We start from the raw sequence: 14,519 nt of genomic DNA on the forward strand, positions 1-14,519 counted from the left end.
CGTTACGATCCCCTTTAAAACAAACTCAATCTCGCTTGAGAAACAATGTCATACAATATTAATGTTAGATGTACCTAAAGAACTCGTGATACAGAGATGTTTAAGATTTTGATACAAATATACGTATTATAAATATATATAATAACGAGTACATGAGCAACGAATTATTAAATATTATCTCCAAACGCACACGCAACACACAAGCAATCAACAAGGAAATTATTAATACATTGTCTTTGGTTAGTACATAATGTTCTGTGTAATCAGTTTTGGCTATATTTTAAATTTAACAATTTGTAAAAGTTATCTTTTTTTCAAAGCTATGAATAATCATTAAACTGTTAAAAAAAATCTTTAAAACCAAGAGTTTATAACATTATTTACATAAGTAGAAGATTCGAGTAGTTCACTTCTATTAAAGCCTTTCAAGTTGACAGATATTATTATAATAGTCTGTCGAGATGTTGACAGATCATGAAAACGTCATCTATGGTCGCGATATTGTAGCTATCTTCACAAATATGTTATTGTGTCCCCTTATTTTTCATATACATGTATATTTTCCGACTCTTGGTTATTAATGTAAAAATCTAGCCGGAGAAGTATTTGTGAGGGATTCAGAAATGACACTTAGAGCCAAGACTCTCGTACGTCAAATGTATGGATTTTGACACAGGTATGAGAATAAGTCAGGTTTCTGAAACTCACCCTAATATTACGAGTTTTGTTTGACTAAGTGCTAAGAATGACTCCCGTATGTCAAATCCAATGTGTTTTTAACATTTGTGAATACTTCCGCCAAGTTCTAAACTTGAACGTCACACTAAGATTAGTTAAAAAAAATCAATGGCGCTACAACCATTTTAGGTCTGGGCATCAGCTTTCTGTATCTGTTTCATAATCATTTATTAATATAATAGGCAAGTAGGTGATCAGCCTTCTGTGCCTGACGCACGCCGTTGACTTTTTGGGTCTAAGACTAGCCGGTTTCCTCACGATGTTTTCCTTCACCGTTCGCGCTAATGTTGAATGCGCACATAGAAAGAAAATACATTGGTACACAACCGGGGATCGAACCTACGACCTCAGAGATGAGGGTCGCACGCTGAAGCCACTAGGCCAACACTGCTTAGTTACTACTACACTAAGATTAGTTAGTTAATTATAAACGTATTTTTTTCAGACACCAGGCTTAATGATGGCGTATTTATTGGCTTCCGGTGTGTTTTTGACCTACCTACGAAGGCCTACAGGTAAAATATTATATTTATACTTTTTTTATTCATTTGTTTTTCGTGAAATTAATTTTTTACGTTGTGACGTAATATTAATCTGTGTATAACTTGTCACAAATTCATTTAAGGCTTACTTTTGTTAAAACTAAATAATTATCAAACGAAAATATTGTAATCATACTTGAGCATTTATTGATTACTGCATACGAAAGGTTTTGTTTAGATTCGGTCAGGTCACAACAGGTGGTCTCGTGGAATCGAACCCATACGCTTGGACCTCTAGCTGTCAAAGTAACTATAGGCTAAGTATGCGTTTAGACATGATAAGGCAATCTCGGTTTAGGTTCATGTACTTTAAAAACTTCAGTAACCTTTAGCAATAATATATTTGCTTAAATACGAGTATGTGATGAAAAAGTTTTTTTTTAAATTGCAAGACAAACGCGTTGGTGTTAACTTTGCAAATATAAACTTTATTTTATTGTATTACATCATATTTTTTGCACTTCAATTGAACAAATATTTTGTATTTAGTAAATTATGCTTAGTTAATAAGTTAGTAGTTATGCTGTGTGCCACTATCCTATACTCTGTGGCTGACCATTCCACAGTTTATAATTTTTTTATAGTCTGTGACTGTGACTGTCCAGAGTGACAAAAGATATACAAATATTTTTATTAACTCCATCAAATGTTTGCTCCGAAAGCTATATCACCTGAATCTTCTATATTCTTTTTGAAAAGTATATTAGTCTATTATAGGTGTATAAAAATAATTTGGCTTGATACCCATGCACCTCACAAACAATTTCTCGAATAATTTATTATTAAGACCATACAAAACAGTTGCCGTCAAACGCGTGGTTTTTGCCTAAGTATCCTGTATCAGCTTCTTGATAGGCAAGTGTCAAGTACCTGACTGACGCTATCGAATTTTGTAGCAACGCGTTTCCAAAAATTTTCCTTTACGAGTTTACACACAGACACAAAATCCATTGGGCCAAGTCGTGTGTGATGTGATTCAATCACATGACCGCAGGTTTGGAGTCATACCCTTAAATCAACACAGCTTAATGAAGAAGAGTTTTGATAGAGTCTTTAACACACAACCATATAGGCTTATGATAGAGAACGTGTATATGAATGTCTCTATAAATGGGAAGTAACAATAGATATTCGTCCAATAACCAGTCTAGACAAGTGTTATATAACAAATTACATATGTTTTGTTTTAAATGATAAAATAATTGAAATTTCAGCTCGTATGACGGTGCAAGAGCAAAAATTGGAAGGTGAATATAGATATGTCAATTCGAGACTCATCACCAATTCTGAAGAGGTCGCATTTTACCAGGTAATATAAATCCGGGCTTCGCGACTCATTAGATGCACTTCATCGGGATGGACTCCCGGTGAAATAATTTTAAAATAAACGGGCCGTAAAAAAATTAAAATGTTTTTCCAGAATATAAATAATAAATAAAATATGTTTATTCATTTTAAGTACAATTGCATTACAATGTGAAAGATTTGGGAACCCTTTTAAGTTAAAAAATACCTCAGTCAGGGTTTCCAGCTCTTTCATAACAAACTTAATTATACATTCCTTAAATATTTAATTTATATATAATTTAGTTACATCTTTTATTAATTTTTTATTTGTTATTGATTTTTAACTGTTATCAACACGCTTGAGTGCATAAGTGAGTGAGTGAGTCAGTGAGTGAATGAATGAAGTCTGTAACTACATACTAGGCCTCAGAAGAAGCTCTAACTCTGCGTAGGGTATGTTCATGAGCCAGTCCTTTAGTCGTATTTTTAGATTGTAGACGGTAAGCGGGTAGATGTTAAGCAGCCTATTTAATTTATAATGTCTATATTTAACTACTTTAAACATTTTATAAAGTGATTTAAGCGCGACCAATTTTGATAAAATTTAAATACATTACAGGGTAACCGACGCGAGCAACTGACGTTATTATCAAGTTTCTACAAGCTGACGAGGCATTTGAGGAATTTCCTCAACTTCCGGGTCGCGATGGGATTCATAGACAACATTGTTGCTAAATGTAAGACAATTTGTTTTAGCAGTTCTAAATATGTTCTTAACAATTCCTTGAATCTTAACTCTTGACCATCGCCGTTCAGTTGTCTGTTTCAATATACCTTCAAATAATAGAATTCCGTCATCTCCTTTCAAAGTACCCTCATGCCTGGAGTTTCACCCCTACGTTGTCGACATCTCCAGGTGCGCTGCACGATTTGGTTTGTTGTTTCATATAAAAACAGCAAAGGAGTGGAACTCCTTGTCCCCATCAATCTTCCCTAAACTGTATAATATGTAGTATTGTCTTTTGTTGACATAACTTTTACACATTAAGAAAAACACTTTTTGAATGTATTATTATTATAAACTTGTAATTATTGTACATAATCTTCATCTTTTTTTCGATATCAACTTCGGGGCAATAAATACAGATAACACAACTTTCTCTGCAGCTGTGATACTTTTGACATTCAACACCTTTTGTCTTCAGTCACCGTGACCACGCACGTTGAAAAGTACGCGAAACGTCGTTTTTTTTTTAAATTATAAGTTTTTAATAATAATACATAGCTTCAATACGTTCAAAAAGTGTTTTTCTTAATGTATAATATGCGTTTGAGTGGCCGTTAAACAGGCTTCTAGATAGGTAAGCCCTCCAATAGGCCACATCTCACTTAACATCAGTTGTGGGCAAACGTTTATCCAGTTCTGTATAAAAAATTAGAATATACAAATTACAAAAAAGAACAAAATTATAATAGAAACTAAAAAAATCAATTTGAATGTATACCATGAGCGTGCTGTGTACGTAACAGAAACGTACACATCACGGACTATACCCACTATCATGGTTTTTAACAATTAAATAAATCAGGCTCTACAACCTGTTTAGGTCTGGGCCTCAGATCATGATCATTTGTCAAGTAGGTGATCATCCTTCTGTGGCCGTCTTTTTTGGGCTTAAGATGAGCCGGACAAATTGAGGTTGCTTGCACGTGTAGACTGGTGTTGATCATGACTAATAAGTACTTGTCATGGATTATCTATACGTTTTTCTTCTTTCTATAACGCCACAAAATGCACAATTCCCTTCAGTGTCGTTATATAGAGTTTACACTCTATATCCAAAACCTTTAACACATTGTGTAAGGTTCCTGGGTCAACGGGATGCTTTAAATAATAGAGATTTATTGATTTACTCTATATTTACCACTCGCGTGTTACAATAGAATATGAGCGAAATAATGACGTGCTAATTGCTATGTACCGAATGAATACAATTTAACAGTCAAAGGGAGTGCCTACGTCTGGCTATGCTCTCGGGGTGTAACTCCCATGATTTAGTTCACTATGAACGAATGTAGAAGAGAGTGCCTGCGTCGGGCTATACTCTCGGGACGTAACTCCGACGATTTGGGAAATCGTCACGCTTATAAGTGATCGAAATGTACATCCATGGCACGTACAAAGATAGGAAATCGTCACGCTTATAAGTGATCGAAATGTACATCCATGGCACGTACAAAGATAGGATATCGTCACGCTTATAAGTGATCGAAATGTACATCCATGGCACGTACAAAGATAGGAAATCGTCACGCTTATAAGTGATCGAAATGTACATCCATGGCACGTACAAAGATAGGAAATCGTCACGCTTATAAGTGATCGAAATGTACATCCATGGCACGTACAAAGATAGGAAATCGTCACGCTTATAAGTGATCGAAATGTACATCCATGGCACGTACAAAGATAGGAAATCGTCACGCTTATAAGTGATCGAAATGTACATCCATGGCACGTACAAAGATAGGAAATCGTCACGCTTATAAGTGATCGAAATGTACATCCATGGCACGTACAAAGATAGGAAATCGTCACGCTTATAAGTGATCGAAATGTACATCCATGGCACGTACAAAGATAGGAAATCGTCACGCTTATAAGTGATCGAAATGTACATCCATGGCACGTACAAAGATAGGAAATCGTCACGCTTATAAGTGATCGAAATGTACATCCATGGCACGTACAAAGATAGGAAATCGTCACGCTTATAAGTGATCGAAATGTACATCCATGGCACGTACAAAGATAGGAAATCGTCACGCTTATAAGTGATCGAAATGTACATCCATGGCACGTACAAAGATAGGAAATCGTCACGCTTATAAGTGATCGAAATGTACATCCATGGCACGTACAAAGATAGGAAATCGTCACGCTTATAAGTGATCGAAATGTACATCCATGGCACGTACAAAGATAGGAAATCGTCACGCTTATAAGTGATCGAAATGTACATCCATGGCACGTACAAAGATAGGAAATCGTCACGCTTATAAGTGATCGAAATGTACATCCATGGCACGTACAAAGATAGGAAATCGTCACGCTTATAAGTGATCGAAATGTACATCCATGGCACGTACAAAGATAGGAAATCGTCACGCTTATAAGTGATCGAAATGTACATCCATGGCACGTACAAAGATAGGAAATCGTCACGCTTATAAGTGATCGAAATGTACATCCATGGCACGTACAAAGATAGGAAATCGTCACGCTTATAAGTGATCGAAATGTACATCCATGGCACGTACAAAGATAGGAAATCGTCACGCTTATAAGTGATCGAAATGTACATCCATGGCACGTACAAAGATAGGAAATCGTCACGCTTATAAGTGATCGAAATGTACATCCATGGCACGTACAAAGATAGGAAATCGTCACGCTTATAAGTGATCGAAATGTACATCCATGGCACGTACAAAGATAGGAAATCGTCACGCTTGTAAATGAGCAAAATATACAGCCTTGGCTCGTACACATTGTATAACAGTTTGTTCCCTTTTCATCCCCGTAACGTTGTAGTAGATAAGAATTCCTGTATAAAGTGTTTTTTTTTATAGATATTGCAATCGTGGTTGGATTCTACGCTGTGTCTCGGCCATTCTTCGTTAAGAACCACAATCTATTAACTGTTGGCACAGATCAAGATAGGTTTAGGGTAAGTTTAATTTTTTTTTTTACAAAAATACAATTAATATCAAAGTAATATTGTAAGTCCTTATTTTTGTAATGTAGTTTTTTAATCAAAAAACACGTTTCTCTTTGAACTATAACAATATTCTAGTTACATTTTTTAAGGCGAAGATTTTTTTTTAATTTACAGGAAACGCTCACTTAAAAGGAAATTTCATAATACATAGAACTGTATTTTTATTATCATCGAAGTATTTTATTTACTTGTCTAGTATAGTCTATATAACATAATCCTACATTGTGTACACTATATTCGTAATGAAAACATAAAAAAATCAAACAGTGACGCTACAACCTTTTTAGGTCTTGGCCTCAGATTTCTGCATCTGTTTTATGATCACTTGTCAATCGAATAGGCAAGTAGGTGATCAGCCTTCTGTGCCTGACGCACACCGTCGACTTTTTTGGTTTTAACACAAGCACGATGTTTTCCTTCAAATGTTAAATGCGCACATAGAAAGAAAGTCTACGTGGTTGTGCACCAAAGGACTGAACCTACGACCTCAAGGATGAGAGTCGCACGCCGAAGTCATAGGGCAACACTGCTCGTATTGAAAACATATATTTAAAACTTTCAGCATTACTACACATATGGGCGTATGTTAGTCAAAATGGCCGAAGGAATCGGCCGACTCGTCTTGTCCGGCCGAGAGTTGAGCAAGTTGGCCGGACTCACGTCCAGGGTCACTCAATTACGGAGTGTCTTGGAAGATATTAATACAGGAAATTACGAGAGGACCATGGTGGACCGACAACCTGGCTGTGAGTGTCTTTGTTTGTATCGATATAATTTTTAATTATTTACCATGAGATAATGTGAAAAATAAATGTATACATATCTTAATATATATAAATCTCCTGTCACGATGTTTGTCCGCGATGGACTCCTAAACTAATTAACCGATTTTAAATTAAATTGGCACACCGTGAGCAGTCTGGTCCAACTTAAGAGATAGGATAGCTTAGATTTTTTTTTTTGCAAATTATTTTTCTATTATTAATTGACAGTCACAATTATCTGTTAATTCCAAAGATGTCGATACTTTTCGACTGGATTGTGTAAGTGATCAATAGATGGCACTGCTATGGTAAACCGACAAACGTGTCATATAAGCTACAATTCAATATCATGATTACCACGTGTTATTGAAGCTAAAGTATAAATTAAATTCAAATTATAGTGACGATAATATAGTGAAATTATTATTTCGTGTCACGGTATCAAGGCTAACTAAAACCACATTAAGGAGAAACGAAGTTCGCGGGGGCAGCTAGTATATAATAATTTTAAGATATTCCCCGTCATTTTACTCTGCCTTTTGGCAGTGTAAGTGTCCATGGGCGGCGGTATCACTTAACATCACGTGAGCCTTTTGCCCGTGTACGCTCAACGTACGTACGTACTACGAAGAAAACACAAAGATTTAATTATAAAAACCGCATATCGAAACTATGCTTTTTCTTCAGCCTAAACCAATCTCTGCTCTATTGTGATGGATCATTACTGTATCTTTGCAGTGGGATCGAGTGCAATGGCGCTAACACCTGGGGCGGGTAAAATTATATACCAAGACAAGATTATAAGGTTTGACAAAGTGCCACTGGTCACGCCCAACGGAGACGTACTCATTAAGGAACTTACCTTTGAAGTAAAGTTAGTATATATTAACATCATTTTGTATCTGAATTGTTTATTTTTTTTAAATTTTTCGTATTTGTTAAATCTATATAAATGTATTGCAAAATATGTTGCCAAGCTCAAAAGTCGAGGACGGCTAGACCTATTCGAGTATTTTTATCTCTTCCTTAAGCTCTGAGGAAGGTTTTTAAAGAGGGAAGAATTGAATAGGATTAAAAAAATGTGTGTGTGTGTCAGCTACGACGCACGATTGGAGTTTACTCCTTACGAAAAATAATTATGATATATATCGAATAGAAAAAAAGGGTAAATGAACGCATCTGCTAAAATGATAAGAGAAACAAACATATATCTGTAATTATTCGGATTATTTATATTACTTCAATAAAGCGTATTACATAAAGTATGTTACAAAACAATATAAATACAATTTTAGAGAGAGAATGAGTTCAATCCTACAGATATATATGTTTGTCTCTTTCTACGTAACGCCTCAACTTTTCGTGTTACACTTGATTTTACTCCTCATAAAATTTCCGTACCGGGCCTTATAACTCAAATCGTTTCTTAAGGAGTAAACTCCAATAATAATAATAACAATAATAATTGTGTTCAATTTATACAAATCCAATTTTAGAGAGAGAATGAGTTCAATCCTACAGATATATATGTTTGTCTCTTTCTACGTAACGCCTCAACTTTTCGTGTTACACTTGATTTTACTCCTCATAAAATTTCCGTACCGGGCCTTATAACTCAAATCGTTTCTTAAGGAGTAAACTCCAATAATAATAATAACAATAATAATTGTGTTCAATTTATACAAATCCAATTTTAGAGAGAGAATGAGTTCAATCCTACAGATATATATGTTTGTCTCTTTCTACGTAACGCCTCAACTTTTCGTGTTACACTTGATTTTACTCCTCATAAAATTTCCGTACCGGGCCTTATAACTCAAATCGTTTCTTAAGGAGTAAACTCCAATAATAATAATAACAATAATAATTGTGTTCAATTTATACAAATCCAATTTTAGAGAGAGAATGAGTTCAATCCTACAGATATATATGTTTGTCTCTTTCTACGTAACGCCTCAACTTTTCGTGTTACACTTGATTTTACTCCTCAAAAAATTTCCGTACCGGGCCTTATAACTCAAATCGTTTCTTAAGGAGTAAACTCCAATAATAATAATAACAATAATAATTGTGTTCAATTTATACAAATCCAATTTTAGAGAGAGAATGAGTTCAATCCTACAGATATATATGTTTGTCTCTTTCTACGTAACGCCTCAACTTTTCGTGTTACACTTGATTTTACTCCTCATAAAATTTCCGTACCGGGCCTTATAACTCAAATCGTTTCTTAAGGAGTAAACTCCAATAATAATAATAACAATAATAATTGTGTTCAATTTATACAAATCCAATTTTAGAGAGAGAATGAGTTCAATCCTACAGATATATATGTTTGTCTCTTTCTACGTAACGCCTCAACTTTTCGTGTTACACTTGATTTTACTCCTCATAAAATTTCCGTACCGGGCCTTATAACTCAAATCGTTTCTTAAGGAGTAAACTCCAATAATAATAATAACAATAATAATTGTGTTCAATTTATACAAATCCAATATTAGAGAGAGAATGAGATGGAATCATTCTTTTACACGTTCAATCCTACAGATATATATGTTTGTCTCTTTCTACGTAACGCCTCAACTTTTCGTGTTACACTTGATTTTACTCCTCATAAAATTTCCGTACCGGGCCTTATAACTCAAATCGTTTCTTAAGGAGTAAACTCCAATAATAATAATAACAATAATAATTGTGTTCAATTTATACAAATCCAATATTAGAGAGAGAATGAGATGGAATCATTCTTTTACACGTTCAATCCTACAGATATATATGTTTGTCTCTTTCTACGTAACGCCTCAACTTTTCGTGTTACACTTGATTTTACTCCTCATAAAATTTCCGTACCGGGCCTTATAACTCAAATCGTTTCTTAAGGAGTAAACTCCAATAATAATAATAACAATAATAAATGTGTTCAATTTATACAAATCCAATATTAGAGAGAGAATGAGATGGAATCATTCTTTTACACGTTCAATCCTACAGATATATATGTTTGTCTCTTTCTACGTAACGCCTCAACTTTTCGTGTTACACTTGATTTTACTCCTCATAAAATTTCCGTACCGGGCCTTATAACTCAAATCGTTTCTTAAGGAGTAAACTCCAATAATAATAATAACAATAATAATTGTGTTCAATTTATACAAATCCAATATTAGAGAGAGAATGAGATGGAATCATTCTTTTACACGTTCAATCCTACAGATATATATGTTTGTCTCTTTCTACGTAACGCCTCAACTTTTCGTGTTACACTTGATTTTACTCCTCATAAAATTTCCGTACCGGGCCTTATAACTCAAATCGTTTCTTAAGGAGTAAACTCCAATAATAATAATAACAATAATAAATGTGTTCAATTTATACAAATCCAATATTAGAGAGAGAATGAGATGGAATCATTCTTTTACACGTTCAATCCTACAGATATATATGTTTGTCTCTTTCTACGTAACGCCTCAACTTTTCGTGTTACACTTGATTTTACTCCTCATAAAATTTCCGTACCGGGCCTTATAACTCAAATCGTTTCTTAAGGAGTAAACTCCAATAATAATAATAACAATAATAATTGTGTTCAATTTATACAAATCCAATATTAGAGAGAGAATGAGATGGAATCATTCTTTTACACGTTCAATCCTACAGATATATATGTTTGTCTCTTTCTACGTAACGCCTCAACTTTTCGTGTTACACTTGATTTTACTCCTCATAAAATTTCCGTACCGGGCCTTATAACTCAAATCGTTTCTTAAGGAGTAAACTCTAAAAATATTTGGAAAAGCGTTTCTGGGGTAGCATAAAAAAAATGTTCCATATGTTAGTATGTACTAAATAGGTAGGCCGAGTAAAAGAATCATAAAGGTAAAACGAAGTTTGTGGGGGGGGGGGCTAGTTCATAAAATATATTTAATTTATTAAACCTAAAATTCTATACCTTATAAGTAATTGAAAAAAAATTGCAAATATTATTAACCGCCACTGTTAGTATTGTGGGTATCTCAAAAAGTACTAGTACTGAACCGACATTGATTTGACTCCTGGTGGAGGCCTTCCTGGGAAATAAGTCCTCCAATTGTTTAAAATGATAGCCTAGATCTCCTAAAGGCCGGCAACGCACCCACTAAAATTGGTGGTCATGGCCTGCGATGACTGCCCTTTATGGGTGTTGTACAGCTTGCTAGCTAGTGGACTGTGTGTGTTTAATCTTTATATGTATTGTATGTCAGGAGTATCTGAATTGTATATGTAATGTATGTCTGAGCAAGCTGCACTAGATAACTAAATATATGAGAAAGTGAGATGTAAGAACCTAGCAACCCTACAGATCCATGAGCCCTACAGAGGTACCCTAACACATAGATAGTGAATATATAAATAACTACGGGATGTCTGCACCAATAGACCTAAGATATCAGACGGAGCCGGGTAGGATCAAAGGTTCGAGGTGGTGGAATTATCTCAAAGCTAGCGGGCAGGCTCACCACGATAATTAAGGGCTTGAAGTAGTCTTCGCCACTTTGAGAGGAATCAGAGCAATATTAAAATATCTTATCATATCTTAAATACTTATACCTATTCACACATACATATTATTATTTAAGGGAGCTGTTGGTGTATTGGCCACCTTCAGCTATTAACATTTTGGAACACATGTAAGTCGTGTCATCAGTTGGTCAATGTTCAAATGAAGGTGTCTCTCTGGCTCTTTTGTCTTGAGATTATAAAAAAATACAAAATAATCTCCGATTTTTTAAGGCGGGTAGAACGTTTTAAAATGCCTTTTATCACCATTCTCTTTCTCAGATCCGGTATAAACGTCCTAGTCTGTGGTCCGAATGGTTGTGGGAAGTCGTCGATGTTCCGAATGCTTGGTGAACTTTGGCCTATATTTGGTGGTACCCTCATAAAGCCACCTAAAGGCAAGCTGTTTTATGTACCACAGAGGCCCTATATGACTTTGGGGACTTTCAGGGATCAGGTATGTGTGTATAGAGCTTAATTGATTTGGTCTACTTTCGAAGTTGACAATTTGAGGGTAGGCACAAAAAAAAAAATTCTAACACAATCCAATGGTAGCCCTACTTTTGGAAGATGGTGGAGTTAGAACACCTCATTGATAACACTGATGATCGAAGTAATAATTATTGGGAAGCCCCTGATTTAATTCTTCGGCTTTTTATAATAGTACAAAAATAGAGTTATCTCGTAAATGAACTATTTGCTACAATATAATTAATAATATACATATCAAGAAATGCATGGATCTCATAAATTACTGCACCGATTTTGATGAAACTTGGATAGTTTCTAATGTTATTTCATCGATATGATATTTTTTTCCAAGAAATTTGTTGACGGACATTCACGCTACAAAAGCAGTCTCAAATACTTGGTGCATTTGATTAGCTTTTTTGCAGTCGGCTAAAAGCATTCAATAAATAATTGTATTTCTAGATAATATACCCACAAACTCGGGACGAAATGATTCGTCGGGGCCGTACGGACGAAGAGTTGGAGCGATACCTCGACATCGTACAGCTGTCGTATCTTGTGACGAGGGACGGCGGCTGGGATGCTGTAGAGGACTGGATGGATGTGCTCTCCGGCGGAGAGAAACAGAGGATTGCGGTAAGATTATCATACTAGTTATAGATATATTTAATTTTTTAAGTCTTCCTAAACCTATCCAGTACCGTTGTAGCTATTGAAGTTACAGCAAGCAAGTCCAGAAGTTACCAGGCCCTAATGCGGAATTACAGACGGATAATCTATATATATATACAATTCTCGTGTCACAATGTTTGTTCCCATACTCCTCCGAACCGGCTCGACCGATGCTTATGAATTTTTCTATGCATATCCAGTAAATTTTAGGATCGGCAACTATCTATCTTTCAACCCCCTAAGTGATAAGGGGTAAGGGGTTTACCCCATAAAAAAAATTAGTTTATTGCACAATTTTTTTTGTTTTTATTTTTATATACAGCATACAAAAATAAATACAGCACTTAATTGTCATCGCTCTACGATCAACGATTTTTATTTTTATTGAACTAAAAAATTGTTTCCTAAAAAATAATATACAGTGAAACCTGGTTAAGTGGGAACTGGATAAATGAGAAACCTCTATTATTGAGAGTTGCAACGGAGTCCCGGTTCCGACAAATTACCTCTGTTAATGGGAATTTTTGAACCTGGTTAAATAAGATTTGAATTCTAACTCTTTTTCGATGTTTACCTCTATAATTGAGACTCTGTAGCTCAATTACCTGTATAAGTGAGACAAGTTAATCAGGTTTCAACACATTTTTACGTGTTTGTTTACGTACATTTCTCGTACATCTACATATCTCATGTTTTGCTAGCAACTAGCAATCAAATATAAACAAACATAATCGACTACTTTAAGTCATAAACTTTACCGTATTTTTTTTTCGACGCAATACATTATGTATGTACATTCATGCCTACATTAAATTCATAACATCAAAAAAAATACGCATTTTTATTAACATTTCCACCTCTAAAAATGGAATAACGGCACATTTCGACCTCTGTAAATGAGACAACTATAAATTTAAACGTGTTTAATTGGAAAACTGGATTATTGGAAACCCTCAATAATTGGTACATATGTCTTGATCCCAATTAACCAGGTTTCACTGTACTTGGCAAAACGACGTTTGATATATTTGAAGTCTAAATTTTGACTTCCAGTTGTATGAAAATGGCAGAACTTTTATACGAACGCGGCGCACTTTGTCTTTGCGGTAGCCGTCTTTAATAAATAAAATGTCAAATCAGACAAATCATCACATCGGGGTCACCATAGGTGCGCGTGTGGCGAGCAAAAAATTATAAAAGTTTCTAGGCTAGGCAGTAGAAAGAGAAAAGAGACTTCTTAAGGTCTTATCACTATTGAAATTAACAAATCGTAATCGTGCGCAACTGGCTGCAGGCTCCACCCACCGCGCCCGTGTAAAATGATTCATTATTGTATGATGTGGCATTATTGTATTGTCTTTTGTTAACATGGCTTTTACACATTAAGAAAACACTTTTTAAACGGATTGAAGCTATGTATTATTATAAATTTATAATTATTTTACATAATTTTAAAATTTTCCGACGTTTAGCGTGCGTTACAGCGTGCGTGGTCACGGTGACTGAAGACAAAAGGTGTTGAATGTCAAAAAGTATCACAGCTGTAGAGAAAGTTGTGTTATCTGTATTTATTTCCCCGGAGTTGGTATCGACTAAAAGATGAAGATTATGTAAAATAATTATAAGTTTATAAATAGCTTCAATCCGGTTAAAAAGTGTTTTTTTTTTCAGAGGCATTATTGTTCGCCACATCAGTTCTAGTATATTGATTCCACGAATAATACACA

General features: G+C 34.9%; 1 protein-coding gene across 1 annotated transcript in view; it reads left to right on the forward strand.

Moving 5' to 3' along the window:
- LOC123714230 (ATP-binding cassette sub-family D member 3) overlaps positions 1-14,519 on the forward strand; it is a 32,219-nt gene that overhangs the window by 13,743 nt on the left and 3,957 nt on the right. Inside the window, exons 6-13 of the mRNA XM_045668425.1 lie at positions 1,184-1,253; positions 2,495-2,589; positions 3,187-3,304; positions 6,201-6,298; positions 6,912-7,095; positions 7,852-7,987; positions 11,932-12,106; positions 12,583-12,756. Coding sequence (XP_045524381.1) covers positions 1,184-1,253; positions 2,495-2,589; positions 3,187-3,304; positions 6,201-6,298; positions 6,912-7,095; positions 7,852-7,987; positions 11,932-12,106; positions 12,583-12,756 — 1,050 coding nt within the window. The remainder of the gene's footprint in view (positions 1-1,183; positions 1,254-2,494; positions 2,590-3,186; positions 3,305-6,200; positions 6,299-6,911; positions 7,096-7,851; positions 7,988-11,931; positions 12,107-12,582; positions 12,757-14,519) is intronic.

This window comes from Pieris brassicae, chromosome 9, assembly GCF_905147105.1.
Source record: "Pieris brassicae chromosome 9, ilPieBrab1.1, whole genome shotgun sequence".
NCBI lineage: Eukaryota > Metazoa > Arthropoda > Insecta > Lepidoptera > Pieridae > Pieris > Pieris brassicae.